Source organism: Molossus molossus, unplaced genomic scaffold (genome assembly GCF_014108415.1).
Source record: "Molossus molossus isolate mMolMol1 unplaced genomic scaffold, mMolMol1.p scaffold_m16_p_11, whole genome shotgun sequence".
NCBI classification, from domain to species: Eukaryota; Metazoa; Chordata; class Mammalia; order Chiroptera; family Molossidae; genus Molossus; species Molossus molossus.
Window position 1 is genome coordinate 13,871,224 of NW_023425346.1, and position 24,378 is coordinate 13,895,601.

General features: G+C 36.5%; 1 protein-coding gene across 7 annotated transcripts in view; it reads right to left on the minus strand.

Moving 5' to 3' along the window:
- DPP10 (dipeptidyl peptidase like 10) overlaps positions 1 to 24,378 on the minus strand; it is a 1,561,433-nt gene that overhangs the window by 40,264 nt on the left and 1,496,791 nt on the right. For all 7 annotated transcript variants that reach the window (XM_036253736.1, XM_036253738.1, XM_036253733.1 and 4 more), the window contains 4 exons: positions 15,057 to 15,148; positions 14,604 to 14,651; positions 10,289 to 10,410; positions 8,474 to 8,521 (listed from right to left, as the gene is read on the minus strand). In XM_036253736.1, the coding sequence (XP_036109629.1) occupies positions 8,474 to 8,521; positions 10,289 to 10,410; positions 14,604 to 14,651; positions 15,057 to 15,148 (310 nt within the window). The remainder of the gene's footprint in view (positions 1 to 8,473; positions 8,522 to 10,288; positions 10,411 to 14,603; positions 14,652 to 15,056; positions 15,149 to 24,378) is intronic.

Genomic DNA, 24,378 nt, shown 5'->3' on the forward strand with positions numbered 1-24,378 from the left:
CCTCCTGTCTAGTTCTCAGCTCTCTCCACACAGTTTCAGTCCAGTCTGTCCTTCTTCTGCTGGAGCCCAAGGTGAGTGGCTGTAGCTGATTTGGTGCTTTTTAAAACCCCCACTTTCTTCGTGGGAAGCACACACCACTAATACAGCCCTCATTGTTGTCCATGGGCTCCCAGCCCACCCCCATTCACCCCCACAGTTCCTACCAGGCTTGATTTGGCATCCTCTCTCTGTCCCTGGTTGAACTGGCTTTCTTCCAGCTTCTCTTCAGTTGGTTTTTCTTATTGTTTTGTATTTAATTTAGTTGTAATTCCAGTTTTGTCCTGGGAGATGATCTGTGTATCTTCCATTCACTCCAACGCCATATCTATTTTCCCTTATTTACACTCTTATCTATATTATTTCCTTCCCTCAACTTACTTTGTGTTAATTTGCTCTCTCTCTCTCTCTCTCTTTTTTTTTTCTCCTAATCTCTTAGGTGGAAGCTCAGATGATTGATTTAAGAATTTTCCTTTCTTATAAAGTAACAATTTAGAGCCAAAAATTTATTTCCAATCACAATATTAGGTATCCTTAAATTTCTATTGTGTTTTCATTTTCATTTGGTTCAAAATATTTTTAAATTATTTGTCTCAGTTCTTTAATTATCCCATTTTTGTCCTTGTGTTGCTGGTTTATTTCTCTTAGCATAACATCCTTAAGGAAAACACATTATTGTATATAAGCTCCATCCATGCTCTTTATCAGTTATTTAGAAGTGCAAATCTGAAGGCAAAACATTCTCAGTTTCCTGTTTTTTTTTTATATTGGCTTCACTTTTGTTATTCTGGTTTGAGGGTTTTGTTTCATTTCTGTTGTCTTTTGGTTTCCTTTATTTTGAAGAAAGGTCCACAGTCATTCATGGCTTTGTTAGTATGTATGTAATATGTGGATGGAATGTGTTTCTATTTCTGATGACTTAAGGTGTTTTTTTTTTTTTTTCATTAGGATTTATCCTACTTAAGAGTGAGCATTTTATATATTTCATCACATTTGAATTTGGCCACTATTTCATCAAATATTTTTCCACGCCTCCCATTTCTGACTGCAATTAAAAATATAAATTAAATTAAGCTCTGTTCATTTGATTAATTCTTTAATTTTTTTTTCTCTGTGACTGAAAGTTTTCTTTGATGTTTTAAATTGACTGATCTTTTGTTCTGCAGGATTTAATTTGATTTGATTACTTTGCAAAAACATGTTTTTTAGATATTTTAAATTAAGAATATTTTCTTAACATATTCAGTTTTTCTTACTATTATAACTTTTCTTTGATATTTTTAACCCTACTTATAATAGCAGATTTATTATATTTGTCACTGGGTTCCACCATCTCTGTTATTTCAGCCTCTATTCACTATCCAGTTTTCCTAGTTGTAAGTCATATTTTCTGGTTTCCTCACATAGCCAGGAATGTTTCATTAGATTCTGACTGTTGTGATATTAACATTGTCGAATTCTGGATATTGTTCTGTTCATATAAAAAAAATTATTGGACTTTGTTCTTTCTGGCAGATGCTTTAGGCTAATCGCAGGTCAGCTTAATCATTCAAAAGATTTAAAAAATATTTAGTGTAGGTTTAAGTGACCTTGGCTGTAGGGTGGTTTGGTTCCACTGCTAAGCCTGCTTCTTCTGGGATCTCTCCTAAACATTACAGTATCCTGCCTGGTTGGAATGAGAGCACATTCCAGTACTGTGTGAATTCTGACTTTCCCAGGATGACAGAGTATCTTGGTGTGCCTGCTTTTAGGGATTTTCTGCAGCAGACACAGGAAGATCCCATGCAGTCCTAGGCAGATTTCCGAGGTTCTTTCTCCCTGTCTCTTCTAACTCTCCAGTGTATTTTTACTTTTTCAATATTTTACAAGCTTCAAACTTTCTCAACTTCAATTTCTATCTCCATTCTGACTCTACAATAATATACTAATAATTTCTCATGGTTTTTCTTTGGTAGCAAGTAACAATGGGAAAAATAAACCTAATTACATGTAAACTAACTATAAGTATGGGGACAGTTAAAATTTTTTAATTTTAAATCAAAGGCCATTATTTACTCATAAAATATTTACCCATGGTCACAGGGAAATAAATTATATTTGATAAAAAGAAATATAGAAAATGTAAGAGCTATTTTAAAAATATTAAGAGCAAGACAGCATTTTTTATGATAAACTCAGAAAATATGTTTAATGCACTTTTTTTTTTTTTTGTAAAATATGGTGACAAGAAGGAAGTGTTCAGACATAATTTTCAGTGAAGGATTGAGGAGAAAAGAGAAGAAAATAAGAACAGAAAACTGGGAAGGAGAAAGAAAGGAAAGATAAGAAAGTAGAAGTAGGAAGACAAGAAAGAGATGGAACAGGGAGAAAGGAAAAAGAAAGGAAATATTTAAAGATGAGTGTAAAAGAAAAGAATCATGCAAAATAAAGAAGAAAGATAAAAATATAAAAAAGGAGAGGGAACAATAGTAACATGAGACAAAGGACTTTTGAAATATTTAGGTAAAATTTGCATATTTATACCTTATCTCGAGTCACTGAGCATTTTAATTAAGGGCTTCTTTTTCGTTATACAAGTGATATATATTCATTGTAGAATATTAGGAGAACAGTCACTCAAGAAGAAAGAATAACAACAAAAATAAAAATCACCTGGAAGGCTGCCAGAAAGATGCAAAAATTTTTTTAGCATTTGTAAATATTTTCATCTATTCATTTTCAAACAGTTTTTTTCAAGTGGCATAAACATTTGGACTCCTTAATACTTAGAAATAAAGCTTAAACATTTTTGAAGAATTGACTTTTGTAAACATTTTTATATTATTAATTTTTCAGTTACAGTTGGCATTCAATATTATATTATTTTAGGTATACTGCATAGTGGTTAGACATTTATATAATTTATGAAGTGATTTTCCCCCAGTAACTCTAGGACATATTCATTACAATATTATTGACTACATTTTTTTATGCTGTTCACCCCTGTGACTATTCTGTAACTACTAATTTGTACTTCTTCATCCCTTCATTTTTTTCACCCAGCCCCTTAAATCCCTTCCCAACATATTTTTATTTTTAATTCTAGTGGGAAACAAATGGCAACTTTCTTAGGATAATTTGATGACATTTTAATAAAGGACAATTTACAAAGATACGGACAATGGGCAGAGGATCACAAGAAATAGTGCAATAACCCTGGGGTTGTATGACAGTGGCTAGGCCTACAGGTCAAGGGGAGAAAACAATTGTTTGGAGATCTTTTTGTGAAAGTTCCACAGTGACTTCTAGCCACGAGTTGCAGCAACCTGGGTAACTCCACAGGGATAAGGCTGGAGGAATAGCTACTCCAAAATCACTTTCTCCTTCTTTAGTCACCTACATGATTCACTTTAGCTGAATTCAACTGGCACCCAAGTAATAACAGAATCTAAGTCATCCACACACACTACTTCTGGGGCAGAGACCAGAGGACAGAAAAGCAGTTAAGAATGATTCTGGAAGGACAAATGGAAGTCATTCTGTACACTAATTTATATTCTGTTAAAGTTTATTTACAAATTCCCTGCTCGTGTTATTTATATTATGCTTTTTACTATCATCAATAACCCTAATATAATATTCTCTAGAATTATTTTCTCAATTATAAACTGTTAAAAGAAAAAAATACTGAAAAGATATAAAAGATTTAAGGCTTAAGACTTATTCAAAATATTTGCTATAATTTATATTTCTACCAAGAAGGTAAGAGATTCCTCAACATATCCTCATTAGCAATGCAAATTTTTGATGTTATTAATTTGCTAGAAAGCATTACACAGTGGTATTTTACTTTGCATTGCTTTGATAACTAGTGGGTTTAAAGGTTTTTCATGTTTATTAAATAATTTTATTCTTCTGTTTTCAATTTTCTTTTCATGCCCTGTTCTACTTCATGTGGCCCCAAAATGAGCTATGACTGCCTCAGTAGTATAAGAAAGACTAACTGTAAGATCCATTAAGCCAAAGATTTAGTTGCAATTAAATGTACATTTCATCTTAATAATTGTCTTTTGAAGGGAAATGTAAGCATTTGACCACTGTTCACAGCCCCTTTTAGTTTTTCTTGACCCTACAATGATCACAAGAGGCTTATATATGGGAAAATCAGAAAAATGTCCTTTAGGCAAAAATGTTTCATAATTTTCAGCAAAGTTTATTAGAAACCAACATTGCTTTGTAATAATAGAATAAAATTAATTAACATTTTTAAAGATTTAAAAAAATTGTTTGGTACGTGCCCCTAGCGGAAACCGAACCCGGGACTCTCTGGTCTGCAGGCCGACGTTCCAACTGTTGAGCCAAACTGGTTATGGCATTTTAATGAATTTTTAATAATCATTTTTGCATAAGACACAAATAGTTGTCTTTTATTGAGAGCATTCTATGTTGGAAATATATCTTATTTCAGATCCCACAAAAAACGTATGTGATTAACTCATTTTATACTCTGGTTTCCTATCTATAAAATTTAATGTACATTCTAGTTTATCAAATATACTATCTTTGTGATTATTATTGCTGCTATTAGTGTTAATAGTGAACACATTTAATTTTGCTAATCATAACCTTTTAAAGATTTATATTAATCAGAAGAAACTGAAAGAAAAAACTCAATTGCAAGTCTGAAAAATTTGTCTTTTTCTAGAATAGGCAGGAAATCTTTATAAGGTGGTATTTGAAGAGTACGAAAGGTCTTTGTTCTCTAAAATTGACATTTGTAATTCAACACTGTACTTTTTTATGCTTGCATCTCCTTCAAGTCTAGGCATTCCAGCAAAACTCTTACTTAATATATAATAGCACATGAGGTGAGAGACAAAAACATAATAGAATAAGGTGCCATCATGCAGTAGTGATCATAAGCTCTATTTTGGAGTCTCATTTGAATCCTGGCTTTGTCACCTATTTGGGTGACTCTAGCCAAGTTATTTAACCTCTCTGACTCAGTTTCCTTATCTTTAAAATAAGATAATAAAATTAACTACCTCAGGAGGGGTTCTGAGAATTAAATAAGTTAATAAATATAAACCTAGTTTATTAGTATCCTACGGTAAATCATTAGAGCTCAAGACTATTGATTAATTAACCTTTTAAACTGAAAGATGGAAAAGAAATATGGAACAAATAAGAAGAATGGGTGGCAGGAAGCAATCTGGCTCTTTATTTTTATAATTAGCTCAACCATGTACTTGCTTAAACACTCTACTATAACTTCTTAAACACATTGCTCATGCCTTACCAGCAATGTACCTCTAGCCTCTGTCAAATTGTTTGATAAAGTGCTCACTCAATAGATGATGGACAGTTCAATAAATATATAAAAGAATAAATGGAAGAAGGAAGACTTCCAAACTCGTTTTATGAAGCCAGCATAATTCTAATTCCAAAACCAGAAAAAGACACAACAAAGAAAGAAAACTACAGGCCAATATCCCTGATGAACATAGATGCCAAAATCCTGAACAAAATATTAGCAAATCAGATTCAGTAATACACCAAAAAAATTATCCACCATGACCAAGTGGGATTCATCCCAGGGATGCAAGGCTGGTACAATATTCACAAATCAATAAATGTGATACACCACATAAATAAAATGAAGAAGAAAAACCACATGATCATATCAATAGATGCCAAAAAAGCCTTTGACAAAATCCAGCATCCATTTCTGATAAAAATGCTCAGCAATGTGGGAATAGAAGGATCATATCTAGACATAATAAAGGCCATATATGAAAGACCTACAGCCAACATCATACTCAATGGGCAAAAACTAAAAGCATTTCCCTTAAGACCAGGAACAAGGCAAGGATGCCCACTTTTGCCACTCCTATTTAACATAGTACTGGAAGTCTTAGCTACAGCAATCAGACAGGAAAAAAAATAAAAGGGATCCAAATTGGAAAGGAGGAAGTGAAATTGCCATTATTTGCAGATGACATGATACTATACATAGAAAACCCCAAAGACTCCATCAAAAGTTTACTAGACTTAATAAATGAATTTGGCAAAGTAGCAGGATACAAAATTAACGTCAAGAAATCAATGGCATTCCTATACACCAATGATGAACTCACAGAAAGAGAAACTAAGAAAACAATCCCATTTACCATTGCGGTAAAAAATTAAGATACCTAGGAATAAACTTAACAGAAGAAATTAAGGACCTATTCGCAGAAAACTACAGGTCATTGAAAAAAGAAATAGAGGAAGATATAAAAAAGTGGAAGCACATACCCTGTTCATGGATTGGGAGAATTAACATCATTAAAATGTCCATATTACCCAAAGCAATCTATAGATTCAACACAATCCCCATCAAAATACCAATGGCATACTTCAGAGAATTAGAACAAGTACCTCAAAAGTTCATATGGAACCAAAAAAGACCTCGAATAGCCACAGCAATCTTGAAAAGGAAGAACAAAGTTGGAGAAATCACATGACCAGATTTCAGGTTATACTACAAAGCCACCGTAATCAAAACAGCCTGGTACTGGCATAAGAACAGGCATATAGATCAGTGGAACACAACAGAGAACCCAGAAATGGACCCAAGGCAATATGCTCAATTAATATTTGACAAAGGTGGCAAGAGCATACAGTGGAGTAAGGACAGCCTCTTTAATAAATGGTGCTGGGAAAATTGGACAGCTACATGCAGAAAAATGAAACTAGGCCATCAACTTACACCCTACACAAGAATAAACTCAAAATGGTAGAAGACTAACCCTAACCCTAACCCTAACCCTAACCCTAACCCTAACCCATGTGACTCATGAATCCATAAAAATCCTAGAAGAAACTGTAGGCAACAAAATTTCAGACATCATACGCAGCAGAATTTTCACTGACACATCACCTAAGGCAATAGAAACAAAGGAGTAAATGAACACATGAGACTACATCAAACTCAAAAGGTTCTGCACAGCGAAAGATACAATCATCAAGACGGAAAGGCCACCTACTGTATAGGAGACCATAATTGCCAATGATATATTAGATAAGGGGTTAATTTCCAATACATATAGAGTGCTCATATAACTCCACAAAAGGAAGACAAAGAACCCAATTAAAAAATGGGCAGAGGAACTAAATAGACACCTCTCCAAACAGGACATACAAATGATTGAGACATATGAAGAAATGCTCATTATCACTAATCATCAGAGAGATGCAAATTAAAACAACAATGAGGTATCACCTCACACCTTTCAGAATGGCCGCCATCAACAAATCATCAAACAACAAGTGTTGGCGAGGGTGTGGAGAAAAGGGAACTTTAGTGCACTGCTGGTGGGAATGCAGACTGTTGCAGCCACTATGGAGAACAATATGGTGTTACCTCAAAAAATTAAAAATTGAACTCCCATTTGACCCAGTGATCCCACTTCTAGGAATATACCCTAAGAAGCCTGAAACACCAATCAGAAAGAATATATGTACCCCTATGTTTGTAGCAGCACTATTTACAATAGCTAAGATCTGGAAACTTCCCAAGTGTCCATCAGTAGACGAATGGATAAGAAAGCTGTCGTACATATACACAATGGAGTACTACACAGCTGTAAGAAAGAAAGATCTCTTATCCTTTGAGACTTCATAGAGGGACCTGGAAAGTATCATCCTAAGTGAAATAAGCCAAACAGAGAAATACAAGTTTCATATGAACTCACTTATTTGTGGAATATAATGAATGTAACAGTCTGAGGAATGGGGTAGTCCCAGAGACATGGAAGTGGGGTACAGACTGACAATCCCCAGAAGAGAGGGTGGTAGAGGAGAGATAAACCACAGAACTTATATGCATATATGCATGAACAGTGGACATGGACAACAAACTGGGGAAAGGGCAGGAAGGGAGGGGGAGGGGAGAATCAGGGTGGGGGGAGGAGAAACATCTGTAACAAAAATTAATTAATAAAAAAAAGAATAAATGAATATATAAAACTAGAAATCCCTGAATATAGGGAGCAAACAGAATAATAATATAAAAAATAATACATTTTTCATAATTTTCTCAGAAGTACACAACATGTGTTGCTCTAGAGGAATGATTTATATGATGCCCAGGAAAAAAAAATAAGAGCACATGGGGCTAGTAGACTGACATATACCTAAATGAGCCTCCTCAATAAATCCTCATTTAATATAGACGTAGTAGAGCCCCTGTTTCAGGCATATAAGAACTAACGCCAGTGGTAACATGGCTCAAATCACTTGCTTTGCTGTTTCTCTTACATACACAAGGCCAAGATAATGGTGCCTACACAGCTTTCCCCATGTTGGGACTCTTTTGAAGAAGGTTTCAAAGAGTATGACACTCAGAATAAATAATACAATGCCTAAGACTGATGCCAACCATGACTATTCTGCATTGCTGTGTTCATGTACTTACTTGCTGGGTTGTCCGTGCTATGTAGGCTGACCATTGGGACTCCTGGACCTGGATTATAAAAATATATGTGTAAACATTTTAATGACATAAAAATAATAATTACCAAACAGGCTGTATGACAGAGTCCTTATTTCCAAATGGAAGTATTTCAGAGTTAAAATATAATGAAACAGAAACTAGACCACTATATTTTATTCCTTTCTATGGATATTTTATTCAGAAAAGTAATAACATAGGGTGAAAAACTGTTTGCATAGAATAATATTAAGATTTCTCCTCCTGCAAAATGCCCTACAGTTCCATATTTCTATGTTTTTTGCCAATATTATGCACCTTATTCTTTCTTTCTCTATTCTTTTCAAGAATTGTCACAGATCTCCAGAAAGCTGGTTCATGGCCTTGGAACCCTCCCTCTGCTCAAACACGATTAAATTCTATTTACCACTCAGCCAGTCCAAAGATAGAATGCATGCATATTAGAACTATTTCATCTACAAGATAAATAAGAAAAGTAGGGCTAATTATATATTAATTTAAAAATATGTTAACTGCAATTAACTATTTCAAATATATAAGTTAATTCAGGTGTAACCATAAGAAATTTCACTTTCCTAGGAAACTCTATTTATAGGCCTAATGGTTTTTCCTTGGTGACATCACAAGTACTTTTCTCTTTTGATTACTTTATTTTAGATATCAAGAATAAAAATAATTTAAATGAGTAAGTGTTGGTTCATTCCTCATGGTGTCTTAAAACAGCACAGCCTCAGTCACCAGCTGAAGCAGTAGCACTCAGTTAATCACAGTATAGAAGGACATGTCTCCCATTTCATCTCTGGGAAATGCAGTATCCTATTAAAGGGACATGATTTCTGTCAATATTGCCTGGAACTGCAATACCTGTATGGAAGACTAAAGTATGTATAGATATAAGAAGTAAGTGAGTGTAATTTGTCAGAACGGAGGGGGATTATACCCAGAAAATTAAATTTCTGTATATCCTAAATCTTTTAACAACCCAGCCATTATTTCAATGACTATTGTTTTCTTAAAGATACAGTGATACCTCGGTTCTCGAACGCCTCGAATTTCGACCAAATCGGTATTCGACCAGGAGATTCGAGAAACTTTTGTCTTGGAATCCGAACAAATATTTGGAACTCGAACTTCCTAGATGAGCCGAGTTGAGCCGAATGGCGTTCATTCGGCCCAGCGCGCCTTGCTTGCGTCATCAGTGTGAGTGCAGAGAGAGAGTCACGCTTTGTGGAGAGAGTCACGCTTTACACTGAATTTAACCCTTAGACATACTGTACACTTTTATTTCTTGTTGAGACTTATGTTTTTCTACATATTATATACAAATTAGGCCAGTAAATAGGCATTTTCTGGGGCTTGGAACGAATTAATCCAGTTTCCATTATTTCCTATTGAGTTTCATTGCTTCGGTTCTCGAACAATTTGGTTCTCGACCGTCCTCCTGGAATGAATTATGTTCGAGAACCGAGGTATCACTGTAGTTATATGATTTTGTTATTGTGTCATGACTTTGCTGATGTAAATATGTTTATTCACGTTTTTAAAAGGCCAGTGCAAAAATAGCCCTTATTGATTGTGTATACTTACTCCCAATTCCTACTTCTAACTGAACTATATTATTATAAATTTCTATCTCAGTAAATACACAATTTATAACTTTTTTAAAAAACATAAATAAAGAACATTAAATCATATAGGTAGAGAGTGATAGTGACTAATGGTAGTAATGGTACTCAGATAAAATCAGTAAAATAAACTTTATAAAAAATCATCTATTACCTTTACAGTGTAATAAGAAATGTTGATTCATGGGACTAAAACTGGCACCAAAATATGTACATTGTTCTTTCATAAAATTACATGAAATGCATTGACGATTCAATAATCCTTCAGTAGAAGCACTGGGAAAAGAGAAAAAAAGTTAGAAATATGACCATTCCAGGTACTCAAATGTGTGGCACCTGTATTTTAACATTAACTTTAACAGAGGAGCTACAGTATTACTTACATTGAGGTTCCTTGTAAAGTATGACTTACCATGCAATAGCAAAGTCAATTTTCATTCCCAATGTTAAGACATACATATTTTTCTTCTCTATAATAAAATTAAAATTATGTACACCTGTATGTATGTAATATGTATGTATGTATGCTTATAAATAAAGAAACTGATTTCCACAGATCTCAATGAAACTTTCTTAACTGCATTTTCTATATATATATATTTCTTTGTAAAGTCTTAAAAAAACTTGCTCATAGAGACTAGCATAAAATCATCATCAATAAACACAAATTGAAAGAACTAATAAATGTATTCACAAGTCACACAAAATAGTCAAGCTCATTATTAACTCAACTCAACATTCTAAACATTAGAATTTGATATTAGAGCCAAACCTTTCCCACTAAATATTTCCATTGAATTTTTTGGTAAAGAAAATTATTTTGATATCATAATATATATAATGTTAGCAATCACACATACTTTGAGACATCAGGTAGGTAAGTGAAAAGAGAAACAATCATCTCTTTATTTTAACAATAGTGGTGCTTAAGGTCATAGGGGTTGAGATGTATCCCCAATGTTAAATTTTATATCTAGAATTGTTTATATTTTAAAATAGAGATGAGTTACAAATTATCTATGTTAACAGATAAAAACACTTAAAAAAAAACAGAATGTTCTTTTTTTTAATTTTCTTTTTTCTTTATTGATTTTTAGAGAGAAGAAGAGAGAGATAGACGAGAAAGGGAGAGAGAGAGAGAAACATCAATGAGAGATAATGGACTGGCCACCTTCTGCATACCCCCCACTGGGGATTAGTCCCACAACCTGGGCATGTGCCCTGACCGGGAATTGAACTGGTGACCTCTTGATGCATGGGTTGATGCTCAACCACTGAGCTATACCAGCTGGGTGATAAAAACACTTTTTTTTTTTTTTTTTTTAATTCAGATAGAGCGGGAGGGAGGGAGAGAGAGAGAAACATCAACATGAAAGGGACACACTGAGTGGCCGCTACCCGCATGACCCAACCAGGGCCGGGGACAAACCACAATGGAAGTACATGCCCTTAGCGGGAACCAAACCCGGGTCTCTCTGGACCGCAGGCTGGCACTCTAACCTCTGAGCCAAACCCGCCAGGGCAAAAACACTTTTGATGATACATTTAATAAAAGTTGATTTGACAAAATATTCTCAATTTTATTTTGACATGAAAAATAATTTGGGCTAAACATTTGGAAATGAATTATAGCCATGCTGATTTTGATTGCCACAGGCCACAGGTGTGGGGATGGGGACAATAATGTTGATGTGGGCATCAGAAGCTCCAGAAGCAATCAAGTGCAATTCACGAAGTCACCAATTCAAATCTGAACCATCTTGAGCTCGTTATAACCCCAAATTTTCCTTTATTAGTTAAGGCCATTAATATACACTAGGCACTTAAACATATTAGCCAGTTTCACCTTTATAACATATACATATATATCTATATATATTTTACATTAATTATATTCACAATGTTGTGCAACTTCTACCACAGAGAGATTAAGAATGTGTACTATTTACATACAGGTATTTAGTGCCATAACTACAATTTAAAACCATTACTCTTGCCCTGGCTGGTTTGGCTCAGCAGTTGGAGCATCAGTCCACAGACCAAAGAATTGTGGGTTCGAGTCCAGTCAAGGGCACATACCTCAGTTGCAGTTTGGTCCCTGGCCAGGGCCCTGATCAGGGTCATGTGGGGGGCAACCAATCAATATGTCTCTCTCATATTGGTGTTTCTCTCTCTCTCTCTCCCCCCCCACCCATTCTATCTGAAAATAAATGGAAAAATATCCTCGGATGAGGAAAAATAAATGAAATAAAACCTTTACTCTCATGACTCTATATAACTTTTTAGATCGAAGCTCCTGAGAGGTTTATGTTGGTATTTTGGCATAATTTAGATTATGAAATTATTAAAATAAAAAAATAGAAATTGCGAGACAAAATTGTAACATAAATATGGTAGCAGTTCTGATTCTGCAGGGGTTTCTAATCCCATAAATTTTCAGCCAATGATTGTTTTTATGGCCTGGACAAGGCATTGATTGAGTTTTCTAGATTAAACACTAACATTATCTTACAGTCAAGCCAACTGGCATTTGATGAGCTATTTAAAGGAAATTTATTGGTACTACATTTTCTTTATAGCACAGCCTGCTATGCCAGCACCAGTCACAGATATATTGACTCCTGCCTCAGTCACTAACGAGATATGCCAAGCACACAAATCTAAGAAGTCATTGTGATTCAAATCACATTTTAGGCTAATAAAGGGAAGATAAATTGAGGGAATTCTACTGGCTCAACCTGGCCAAGTCTAATCTTCAGACACTAATTTTCCTTTAAGACTTTCATAAAATGAGAGAAAGAAAATATTGGTCAAGTATTTCCCCATCTTAAAGGATTGTTCATGACTGGCAATATGAATCAGAGTCTAAGTTTCAAGGAAGATAAGTTTCAGGTTTCCAGAAAAAAAAAAGTGACCAGCACTTTAACCAAGACATCTGACAAAGTTAGAATCAGTATCTTTAAATAAACAGTTGTTCTTCCTTTGGAAGTCATTAGGATTGAGAATATGGGTTCCCGGCTCTAAGAGAAAACAGACTATGAATGACATAGTGGAAGGGCTGATAAAAGGGAGAGTCTTGCTTCAGATAAAAGCAATATATGCATAAATAAGAGTATATGGGTGAATTAGAGGGATTTGGGGCACTCTATTTATTTAATTTTCTTTATTGATTTTAGAGAGGGAGAGAGAGATAGAAACATAGATGAGAGAGAACATCGATTGGCCTTCTCCTGCATGACCCCCAATGGGATTGGGCCCACAACCTAGGCATGTACCCTGACCAGGAATCAAACCGGCGACCTCTTGGTCCACACTCAACCACTGAGTTACACTGGCCGGGTAGGAGTTGGGGCACTTTAAACATGTGTTTTTATTCTCAAAGGAAAGTCTAGGCTACTTGGTAAGAGTCAGTGGTGACACTTCTTCAAACATGATGAATTTTCACTGAGCATATGCCATGGTGGTTCTGATACTTTAAAACTGTGAAACGGAAATCAGAAAGTGTATACAAAGTCTAGAGTTAATAAGTTGCTTGCCAGACAAAAACAAAAGTCATTCTTGCGGGGGTTCTGCTGAAAGCTTTCTGAGTGAGGAGACATTTTAATGCTAAATAGGTATGACCTTATGCCCCTTTTATGGATATAACTTTTCACCCAGGAAAATTGGGCAGATGAACATATTCTTATCCATTGCTTTATTTTGGTAATCAACAAGCACTGCTGGCTTAAATAACATCCTTAATGGATTTTACATACTACCTGGATTTTACACACTTGATCCAGTCTATTAAGTGTTCACAGTGCTTTTATTTTGTTCGCAAATTAACTGCATGTGTACAAAATTAATCCACCAAAAATTTAAAATGAGGCTTAGCAGAAGAAAGGTCACTGAGGAAAATATGTGAATATCTGTGATGTTGGTAGTTATGAGAAGCAAGCCTCAAAAAAAAAAGAAAACGTGCCTGGCTGATTGGCTGAATGGTTGGGCATTGACCCATGCACCAAGAGGTCACCAGTTTGATTCCCCATCAGGGCATATGCCCAGGATGTGGGCCAAATCCCCAGTAAGGGGCATGCAGGAGGTGGTCAATCAATGTTCTCTCTCATTGATGTTTCTATCTCTCTCTCTCCCTCTCACTTCCTCTCTCTCTAAAATCAATAAAGTAAAAAAAAAAAAATTACAAACAAAAGGGTATTTTGAGACTGTAAAAGCAGGTGAGGAAAAAATAAAGGAGCAGCAAGATGGTCTTTAGTCTGGTTCTAACCCTTGAAGGCCGCAAAGGTCATGGCCGAACATCTAGACCAAGAGAGTGGGGTTCTATCACAGTGTTGGCTCTCCCCTAGTCACGTCAAAAACAAACAAACAAACAAACAAAACACAACGCTTCAGATTCTTCCATCCCATCATTAAGCTGTGCAATGGCCATAGAGAAATCAACGTGTGTAGAGAGATACTTGCACACTGCTTACCTGTACAGTTGCCTACCTCTGGGAGAAGACTCGGTGCTCAGAAAGTAACTGCCCAGGAAAGAAAACAACACAAACAGCAGGCACAAGTCAATTTTTGCCACACCATTGCCCGTTGAATTTTTTATACTGTCTAGGATATAGAAAAGCTTTTTTATTATTTAACCACAGGACTTTGATCCATTTGGGAAATATATTTTTTCTTAAAAATATGATCAGACTTTTTCATGATCCTCTCAATTTCTCTGAGTATGTGTGTGTGTGCATGTGTGCATGTGTGTGTGTCTGTATAAGTGTCTCTCTGAGTCAAGGCAACAGTCTTTAAAGACCATGCTGCTATGTGGCCAAGTTGTTTGGACTAGGAGCATGGTTGGCAAAACATAAATCTGGCAGAAAATACTGCAGTTGACAACCCCGACTTCCAACCTGACAATAGAATAAAAAAAAAACGCTCACATTTTTTGTGTAGTTTCATCGTATGCCAAGATCTTTATCACTTCCCAGTTTCCTGATGTTAGGTGCCGCACGGTCATTTGCTCACTTTTACTCTGCAAAGAAATACAAAATGTTGATTTTTAAAAATTTACAATAGCATCTCTCTGGTCAACACAAAAGTCGTAACTGCCTGTGTCACTTTTAATCCTTCAATTCTCAGCTAACATTCAGTTACTCATTTTCCATCTCAACAATGTATAAACATTTATATAAACATAGACCAGGAGGACGGTGCCTTTATTCTTCTGTAGGAAACCATTGAGAAGACAGCTCTAGGTTAGGATCCCCTGTGCATCGTCTGGTCACAGGATGCCATCTTGGCATTTGGTACAGATGCAGGACTTTGATGAGTCTCATCTACATTATTTACATCTGTGCACTTTTGACAGCTTTAAAGAAAAAAACATTTCTGAACAAACTGTATTCCAAATAACTACTAAGGGTTGTATACTTTCAAATTTTGCATCATGTGCGTCACTATAAGATTTGCTATTTTCAATCAATAATTTATTTCTGATATTGATCCATGTTGATGCTTGTAGGCATAGTTTATGCTATGTGGTATTGTTTGTATGAATACAGCATAGTTTATCTGTATTTTTGACCCTTGAGTGTTTCCAAATATTTGCTTTTAAAAACAAGTTGCCTGAGGACAGTTTTATGAATGTCCTCCGATGGCCATGGCAGGGTTTTCTGGAGACAAACAACTAGAAATGGGATTGCTTAGTCAGAGATATACATATTCTACTTAAGTAGATAGTGACAAAGTATTTTCCAAAGCTATAGTCTATCAGCAACAGAGTTTCTGTTGCTCCAAATCTTTATCACTTCCTCACCAACAGTTAATTTCATCAGGCTATTTAATATTTTGTCAAACTAATGAGTATGAGATTGTATCTCATCTGTTTTTTTTTGTTTGTTTTTATTTATTTTTTTTTATCCTCACTCGAGGACATTTTTTCCATTTTTTGTACAGGTAGAGTGGGAGGGAGAGAGAGAGAGAGAGAGAAACACCGACGTGAAAGGGACACATCAAGTGGCTGCCACCCGCACGACCAACCAGGGTCCGGGACAAACTGCAACCGAAGTACGTGCCCTTAGCGGGAACCGAACCCGGGTCTCTCTGGACCGCAGGCCGATGCTGTAACCGCTGAACCAAACTGGCCAGCGCTGTTTTCTTTTTTATTGAGAAAATATTCAAAGAGGTTGAGTACTCACACCATTCTTACCTAGATTCACCAGGAGTCAATATTTTTAATACCTTCCCTCCCTGCTTTTTTGTTTGCTGAATCATTTGGAAGTACTAAGTATCAGATATTTCAGCCCTAAATATTTTACTATTCATCTCTCAAGATTTAAAAAATATTTTCTCATATAAGCAAATTAAATATCACACCTATGAATATTCAAATTAATATCATCTAAATATATAGTCCATATTCTAATTTTCAAAACTACTTCAAGTAACCCAAATAAATATATGAATATATATTAAAGTTATGCACCACTTTGTACTTCTTAATCGCTTAATTTTTAAAGTTTTTTTTTTTTTTTTTCTTTATTGGTTTTATAGAGAGAGAAAGGGAAAGAGAGAGTGATAGAAACATCGGTAAGAGAGAACATTGATTGGCTGCCTTCTGCATGCTCCCCAATGGGGATTGGGCCCACAACCAGGGCATGTGTCCTGACCAGGAATTGAACTGGCGACCTCTTGGTGCATGGGTTGATGCTCAACCACAGAGCCACACCGGTCGGACTTAATCCCTTAATTTTTTTCACCATCCCTCAACTTCCCTCCCATCTGGCAACTATGAAAATGTTCTCTGTATCTGTGAGTCTGTTTCTGTTCTGCTTGTTTTGTTTATTTTGTTTTTAGATTCCACATATAAGAGAAATCATATGTATTTGGCTTTCTCTGTCTGACTTATCTCACTCAGCCCAATACTCTCTAGGTCCATCCATGTTGTTTTGAGACTCAAGATTTCATTTGTATTTATGGCTTAGTCACTTTCCAATGTCATATATATATGTGTGTGTGTATACATACATACATATACATATATATATAAAACTTCTTTATACATTCATTTGTTGATGGCCACTTAAGTTGCTTCTATATCTTGGCAACTGTAAATAATGCCACAATGAACATACAAATATATATGCCTTTATGCCTTTTCTTTCTCTCTTTTTTTAAAATTTTATTTTTGTTACAGATGTTTCTCCTTTTTTACCCCATTGACATCTACCTCCCCATCCACCCCATGTCATCCCCAGCTTTGTTGTCCATGTCCATTGGTTATGGGTACATGAATATAAGTTCTGTGGTTTATCTCTTCCCTCCCCCTACAACCCCCTCTTCTGAGGGTTGTCAGTCTGTACCCTACATCCATGTCTCTGAATCTACCCGATTCCTCAGACTGTTATGTTCATTATATTCCGTATATAAGTGAGATCATGTGGTATTTGTCTTTTTCTGCTTGGGTTATTTTCCTTAGGATAATACTTTCCAGGTCCCTCCATGTTGTCTCAAAGAATAAGAGATCTTTCTTTCTTACAGCTGCATAGTACTCCATTGTGTATATGTACCACAGCTTTCTTATCCATTTGTCTACTGATGGACACTTGGGCTGTTTCCAGATCTTAGCGATTGTAAATAGTGCTGCTATGAACATGGGGGTATATATATTCTTTCTGATGGGTGTTTCAGGCTTCTTAGGGTATATTCCTAGAAGTGGGATTACTGGGTCAAATGGAAGTTCAATTTTTAATTTTTTGAGGTAACACCATATTGTTCTCCATAGTGACTGCACCAGTCTGCATTCCTGCCAACAGTGTACTAGAGTCCTCTTTTCTCCACACCCTCGCCAACACTTGTTACTTGATGATTTGTTGATGGCGGCCATTCTGACAGGTGTGAGGTGATAACTCATTGTTGTTTTAATTTGCGTTTCTCTGATGATTAGTGATGTTAAGCATTTCTTCATGTCTCTTGGCCATTTGTATGTCCTGTTTGAAGAAGTGTCTATTTAGCTCCTCGGCTCATTTTTTTAATTGGGTTCTTTGTCTTCCTTCTGTTGAGTTGTATGAGCAGTCTATATATTTTGGAAATTAACCCCTTCTCTGATGTATCATTGGCAATGATGCTCTCCCATACAGTAGGTTGCCTTTCTATTTTCACGGTTGTTTCTTTTGCTGTGCAGAAGCTTTTGAGTTTGATGTAGTCCCATGTGTCATTTTTTTCCTTTGTTTCTGTTGTCTTAAGTGATGTATCAGTAAAAACTCTGCTGCGTATGATGTCCGAAATTTTGTTGCCTACATTTTCTTCTAGGATTTTTATGGATTCACAGGTCACATTTAATTCTTTTATCCATTTTGAGTTTATTTTTGTGTATGGTATAAGTTGATGGTCTAGTTTTATTATTATTATTTTTTGCATGTAGCTGTCCAATTGTCCCAACAACATTTATTAAAAAGGCTGTCTTTACTCCATTGTATGCTCTTGCCTCCTTTGTCAAATATTAATTGAGCATAATGTCTTGGGTCCATTTCTGGGTTTTCTGTTCTGTTTTTTCAAATATATTCTCTAACTCTTGTTCATTTTCTTCTTCGGGGACTCCTATGATGAAAATATTATTATGTTTTAGTTGTCCCACAGTTCTCTTAAGCTGTCTTTCTGTTTTTTAATTGTTTTTTTTTTTTTTCCTTTTTGTTTTCTGATTGGTTGATTTTTTTCTACCCTGTCTTCTAATTCACTTATCCGGTCCTTAGCTTCCTCTACTATGCTGTTAGACCTTCCAATGTGTTCTTTATTTCAGGTATGTCATTCTTGATATCTTCTTGGTGATTTTTAATTTTCAATTGGTTGATTTTCAACATTTTTATGTCTTTACTCATGGTGTTGATGTCCTTACTCATGCTGTTGCGCTTCCTCAAGATCATGGCTCTGAATTTTAGCTCTATTAACTTGCTCAACTGCTCCACATTTATTTCATCTTTGGTAGAGGTCTCTTGTTCTTTAATTTGGCTTTTGTTTCTTTGTTTCACCATTTTGGCTATCACAGTGGGCTTTGGAGCCTGCCAAATTTTCCCTGTGGGTGTTGGTGTTCTGCTGTTTGTGGCTCCCTCTCCTGGGTTTGGATGAGCAATGGATGATCCACGTTAAACACCACAGTCAAGTCTTTCTTTCCTGGTTAGAGTTGCTAGCCCAGGAATGGTTTAGTTATTCCCTAGCTTCTAGCCTGGGGGCTATCAGTAGCAGTAACTTGAAGAGCCTTGGGTTCTCAGTAGAATGGAAATCTCCCTCAGGTGCTCATGATAAGGGGATTTTCTGAGGGTGGGGCAGATGCTGGTTGTTAATGAGCCTCAATTTACATTTCAATGGCCCACCTAGGTGGAGTTGAATCTCCGAGGGAGGGGCCACTGCCTCTCCCCAGAGCCCTGGAAAGGAGTAAGATGGCCACCGTCATTTGTGGCCACAACACAGCAAAAGCTCTGAGTGCCCTCCAAATCCTGAGTGCCCCCACACAATTCCAGTCCAGTCACCCTCCCTCTGCTAAAGCTCAAGGTGATTGGCTGTGGCTATTTTAGCGTCTGTCCCAGCTCTGTGTTGTGGAGCCGCTTGAAAGTTTAACCCGATGGCGCTGCTCACAGCTAAGGCTGCTGCTGTCTGTGGGCTTCCAGCCCCCCTCTTGTGCCTCCACAATCCTTCCAGGATCGTGTCAGTGTCCCTGTTATATGATCCTTGCAAGCTGCTTTTCTGTTACTTTTTCCTGACAATTTGTCTTTATTTTAGTTGTAATTCCAGTTTGGTCCTGGGAGACGGTGTGTGTAGCTTCCATTCACTCTGCCACCATTTTGGAATTCCTACATATGTCTTTTCAATTGAGCATTTTGGGTTTCTTAAGATATATATACCCATAATTGTTGGGCCCTTCATTGACACTAGTTATAACCTTTGTTTTAAAGTCTATTTTGTCCAGTATAACAATTGCTACCCAAACTTCTTTTTTTGTTTCCATTTTTATGAAATAGATATTTTTTTATCCCTCTAGTTTCAGTCTCTGTGTGTCTTTTGCTTTGAAGTGAGTCTGTTATATATAGCACATGTAAGGGCTTTGTTTTGTTATCCATTCATCCACAGTATGTCTTTTGATTGAATCATTTAATTCATTTGCATTTAAAGTAATTATTAATAAATATGTATTTATTGCCATTTTATTATTCATAATTTTGATATCCTTCTTCTTCAAGAAAACCCTTTAACATTTTAACATTTCTTTTAATAATGGCTTTATGGTGATGAATTTCTTTAGCTTTCTCTTGTCTTAGAAGCTCTTCATCTGTCCTTTGATTCTAAAGATAGCTGGGTAGATATATATATATATATATATTTTAGAAAAGCAAGCAAGATTTTATTGGCCACAGCAAAAACACATTTAGGACAGTGAAACTAGAAATAGCATAGAGGAAGTAGCAGGAGAACCTAGGCTTGGTTGCTTTGGCTTACTAGGAAGTCAGAGTAAAAAGGGGCCTTGGAGACAGGTTCAGGGGTTTAGCCCAAGACAAGATGCTACTGTCCATTGCTTCCCTGGTTGCAAGTTTTGTGGGGTCTCTTGGAGTTTAGGAGATACCTGCCTATGCGGAAAGGAGAGGGGAGAGGGGGAAGGGAATGGCATGGGCATGTTCCCTGGAAGGAGAGTACCTAGAAGATCCTAGGCTGGGTGGCTATGGCTCACTGGGAAGTCAGATAAAAGGGGGCCTTGGGGACAGGTTTAGAGAGTTTGTTTGGAATCTTGGTTGCAGGTCCTTGGTTTTCATCACTTTGAATAGTTTGTGTTAATCCCTTCTAGCCTGCAAAGTTTTTGAGAAATCAGCTGACAGTCTTATGGGAGCTCTCTTGTAGGTAACTGCTTTTCTCTTGCTGCTTTTAAGAATCTTTGTCTTTATTCTTTGGCATTTTAATTAAGATGTGTCTCAGTGTGGGCATCTTTGGGTCCATCTTGTTTGGGACTCTCTGCACTGCTTGGACTTGTTTGTATGTCTATTTCTTTCTCCAGGTTAGGGGAATTTTCTGTCATTTTTTTATATAGATTTTCAATTTTCTTGTTCTCTCTCTTCTCCTTCCAGAATTCTTAAGTAGGTGCTCTTAAACTTATCCCAGAGACTCTTTAAACTGTCCTCATTTTTGGACTCTTTTTCTTTTTGCTCTACTGACTGAATATTTTCTGCTTCCTTATATTCCAAATCTGACTTGATTCTTTTCTTCATCTACTCTACTGATCATTCCTTGTAAAATATACTTCATTACAGCTCTTGTAGTCTTTATTTCTGACTGGTTCTTTTTTATGTTTTTTTATCTCTTTGTTGAAGTTCTCACTAAGTTCATCAACTCTTCTCCTAAGTTCATTGAGCATCCTTATAATCAGTGTTTTGAACTCTGAATCTGGTAGATTGCTTGTCTCCATTTTGTTTAGTATTTTTCCTAAAGTTTTGCTCTGCTTTTTTATTTGGGACATTTCTTTGTCTCTCAATGTGGCTGCCTCTCTGTGTTTATTTCTATGCATTAGGTAGAGCTGCTACATTTTCTAATCTTGGCAGAGTGTCCTGGGGGCCCAGTGGCACAGCCTCCCTAGTCACCAAGCTTGATGCTTCAGGTGCACCTCTCACATGGGCTGTTGTAGTTGTTGGCACATCAATGGGAGGGATTTAACCCTTGGCCTATTGGCTCTAAGGCCTGGCATAGCCACTGCAGAGGATCTATTATGCCACGGCCAACTCTACAAAGTAGGATTTGCTTCAGCATGCCCTTGGTGTCTGCTGAGTTCATCTCTTGTATATGTTGTTCATGGAGGTGGTTGGGTTGTGCTTCAGCATGGTCTGAAGCTGTCTACCAGGTCACTGGCTCTGAGGCCTCCTAGAAAATACATGCCAAGTCCAGCTAGGCATGAACTACAAATGTCTGCTACTTGTGCTAGTTTTGGGGCTGCTTGGGAAAGACTAAGCTGCAAACCCAGGCCAGCTGCTGCTAGTGCCAAGGCAGGGGCCACTTAGCAAGATGTACAGGGTACCACTGAGACCAGATACTGCTTGTTTGAGATATTTTAGGAAAGGATGCATCATAAGACATAATAATCCAGTTTTATGAAAAAGCCACTGGAAACAGCTTGAGTGTGCCCAAATATTGGACTGAGTGGGATCTTGAGGAGTCTTCCCTATATAGGAGCAAACCCTATTAATCAGGTTGAAGGAGAGTCAGATACAGCACCTGCCTGTAGGTGGGAGGAAGGCTCAGCAAAAGCAGAGTGGCTTTTGCTAGCGCTAATGTCTGGGTAAAAACTGCCCCTGCAGCCCTCACGCTGATGCCAGACAACTGTTTTACACTGCATATTCTTGGGGTCTTTCCAGCTGCTGTCTTGGCAGTGGAGGTCAGAGCAAGAGAGTCATAGTAAATCTGTGCCTCAGCCCTTTAAGAGGAACACCTGAGCTGTAGCAGCCCTCCTTTTCACTCAAGCCATAATCCCTGTGGGTTTTCATAAACAAACATTATGGGGACTTCTCTTCTTGACACCCCTGAGTTGGGGCTCCTGGTATGGGGCTGGGGCCCCTTGCTCCTCAGGGGGAACTCTGCAGCCAATATATCTCTCCTAATATTTTTTTTCTTCATTGTTTTTTAGAGAAATAGTGAGAAAGAGAGAGAAACATTGATTTGTTGTTGCATTCATTTATGAATTCATTGCCCTGACTGGGGATTGAACCTGCCCCCTCAGCATCTAGGGACAACACTCTTATCATCTGAGCTAAGCAGCCAGGGCCCTCTTGATTTTTAACAGCCACACACGGGTGTAGGACCAACCTGTTCCACATCTCCAGTCTTGTAACCACTCTCCACATGTGGCTTCTTCTTTATAGCCCTAGTTGTAGGATTTCCCTTTAGCCGGATTTCCGGTCATTCTGAATGATGGTTATTCTGTAGTTTAGTTGTAATTATGATGTGGTTCTATGAGGAGGTGAGTCCCACATTTACCTATCCAACCATTTGCACCAGAAGTTGAATTATGATTTTAAATACTGCCTGTCTTCCACTGTTTAGTTTATCTTTTTTTAGAATTCCAATGAAATATCAGGTGAATCTTATTTCCCATTCTTTGCTATACAACTCTGAACCTCCTACTTCTTTAGTTCATTTTATCCTATTGGCTGTTATCTTTTCTTTTTTTTTTAATTTATTTTTTATTTATTGATTTTAGAAAGAGAAGAAGCAGGGGAAAGAGAGAGATAGAAACGTCTATGAGAGAGAATATTAACTGGCCACCTCCTGTATGCCTCCCACGGGAGATTTGGCCCACAACATGGGCATGTACCCTGACCGGGAATCGAACCAGTGACCTCTTGGTGCATGGGTCAATACTCAACCACTGAGCCTCACTGGCCATGCTCATCTCTTTTCTTGATAGCCATTAGTGTATTTGCAGCAATATCTGTTTATACTTGTTTACCTTTCAATTAAGTAATTAATTTTTTTTTAAATTTTCTTCCTGTAATTTGTCACTTTTTGGTTTCCAACTGTTATTTCTATATTATGAAGCCATTCTTAAATTTTGAATATCTCATTTGATAATTGCACATATAAAAATGCTTATTTAATGATACTTAATTCTTTTTGGAGTACTATTTTACCATATTCCTCTGCTTCATGATTTTTTTAGGGGGATTAGTATATTTATCTACTGAACATTTTTTATTCTTATTTTCTCTTTTCTTCATATAGTAAATTGTATATCTATTGTCAGCCATATTTTGATATTTATCAATATCCTGGGTTTTCCAGGATATGGATTCATAAGTGGTGAATGATTAGGTAGCTCACTAGAGTTCTATTACTAACACCCTAAGGAGCAGTGTCCCTAAGGAGTACTATTACTAGTACCCTAATACATAGTACTTCAAAGTGCACCCTAAGATGAAACCATAGGAATGAATTTATGTACTATAATAGCTAATATTTTATTTTCTGGTAAGTTTCTTAATTTCTGTCACTAGTTTTCACATTTTCCTTTGCAACTATATTCCAAGAGAAGATTCTCTCTTAGCAAGTTTTTTTTTTTTTCTTTTGTTTTTAGGTGGTAACTTGGAAAAAAAACTATCATAATTTTTATGGTTTTGTGCACATTTGCCTATTTTAATTTGGTTCTTTGTCTCAATGCTGATGTTTAAAATGAATCCCTGTAGATTATGCTACGATAGCTAAGTATTTGGTAGATGTCTTTCTCAGTGTAAAGGT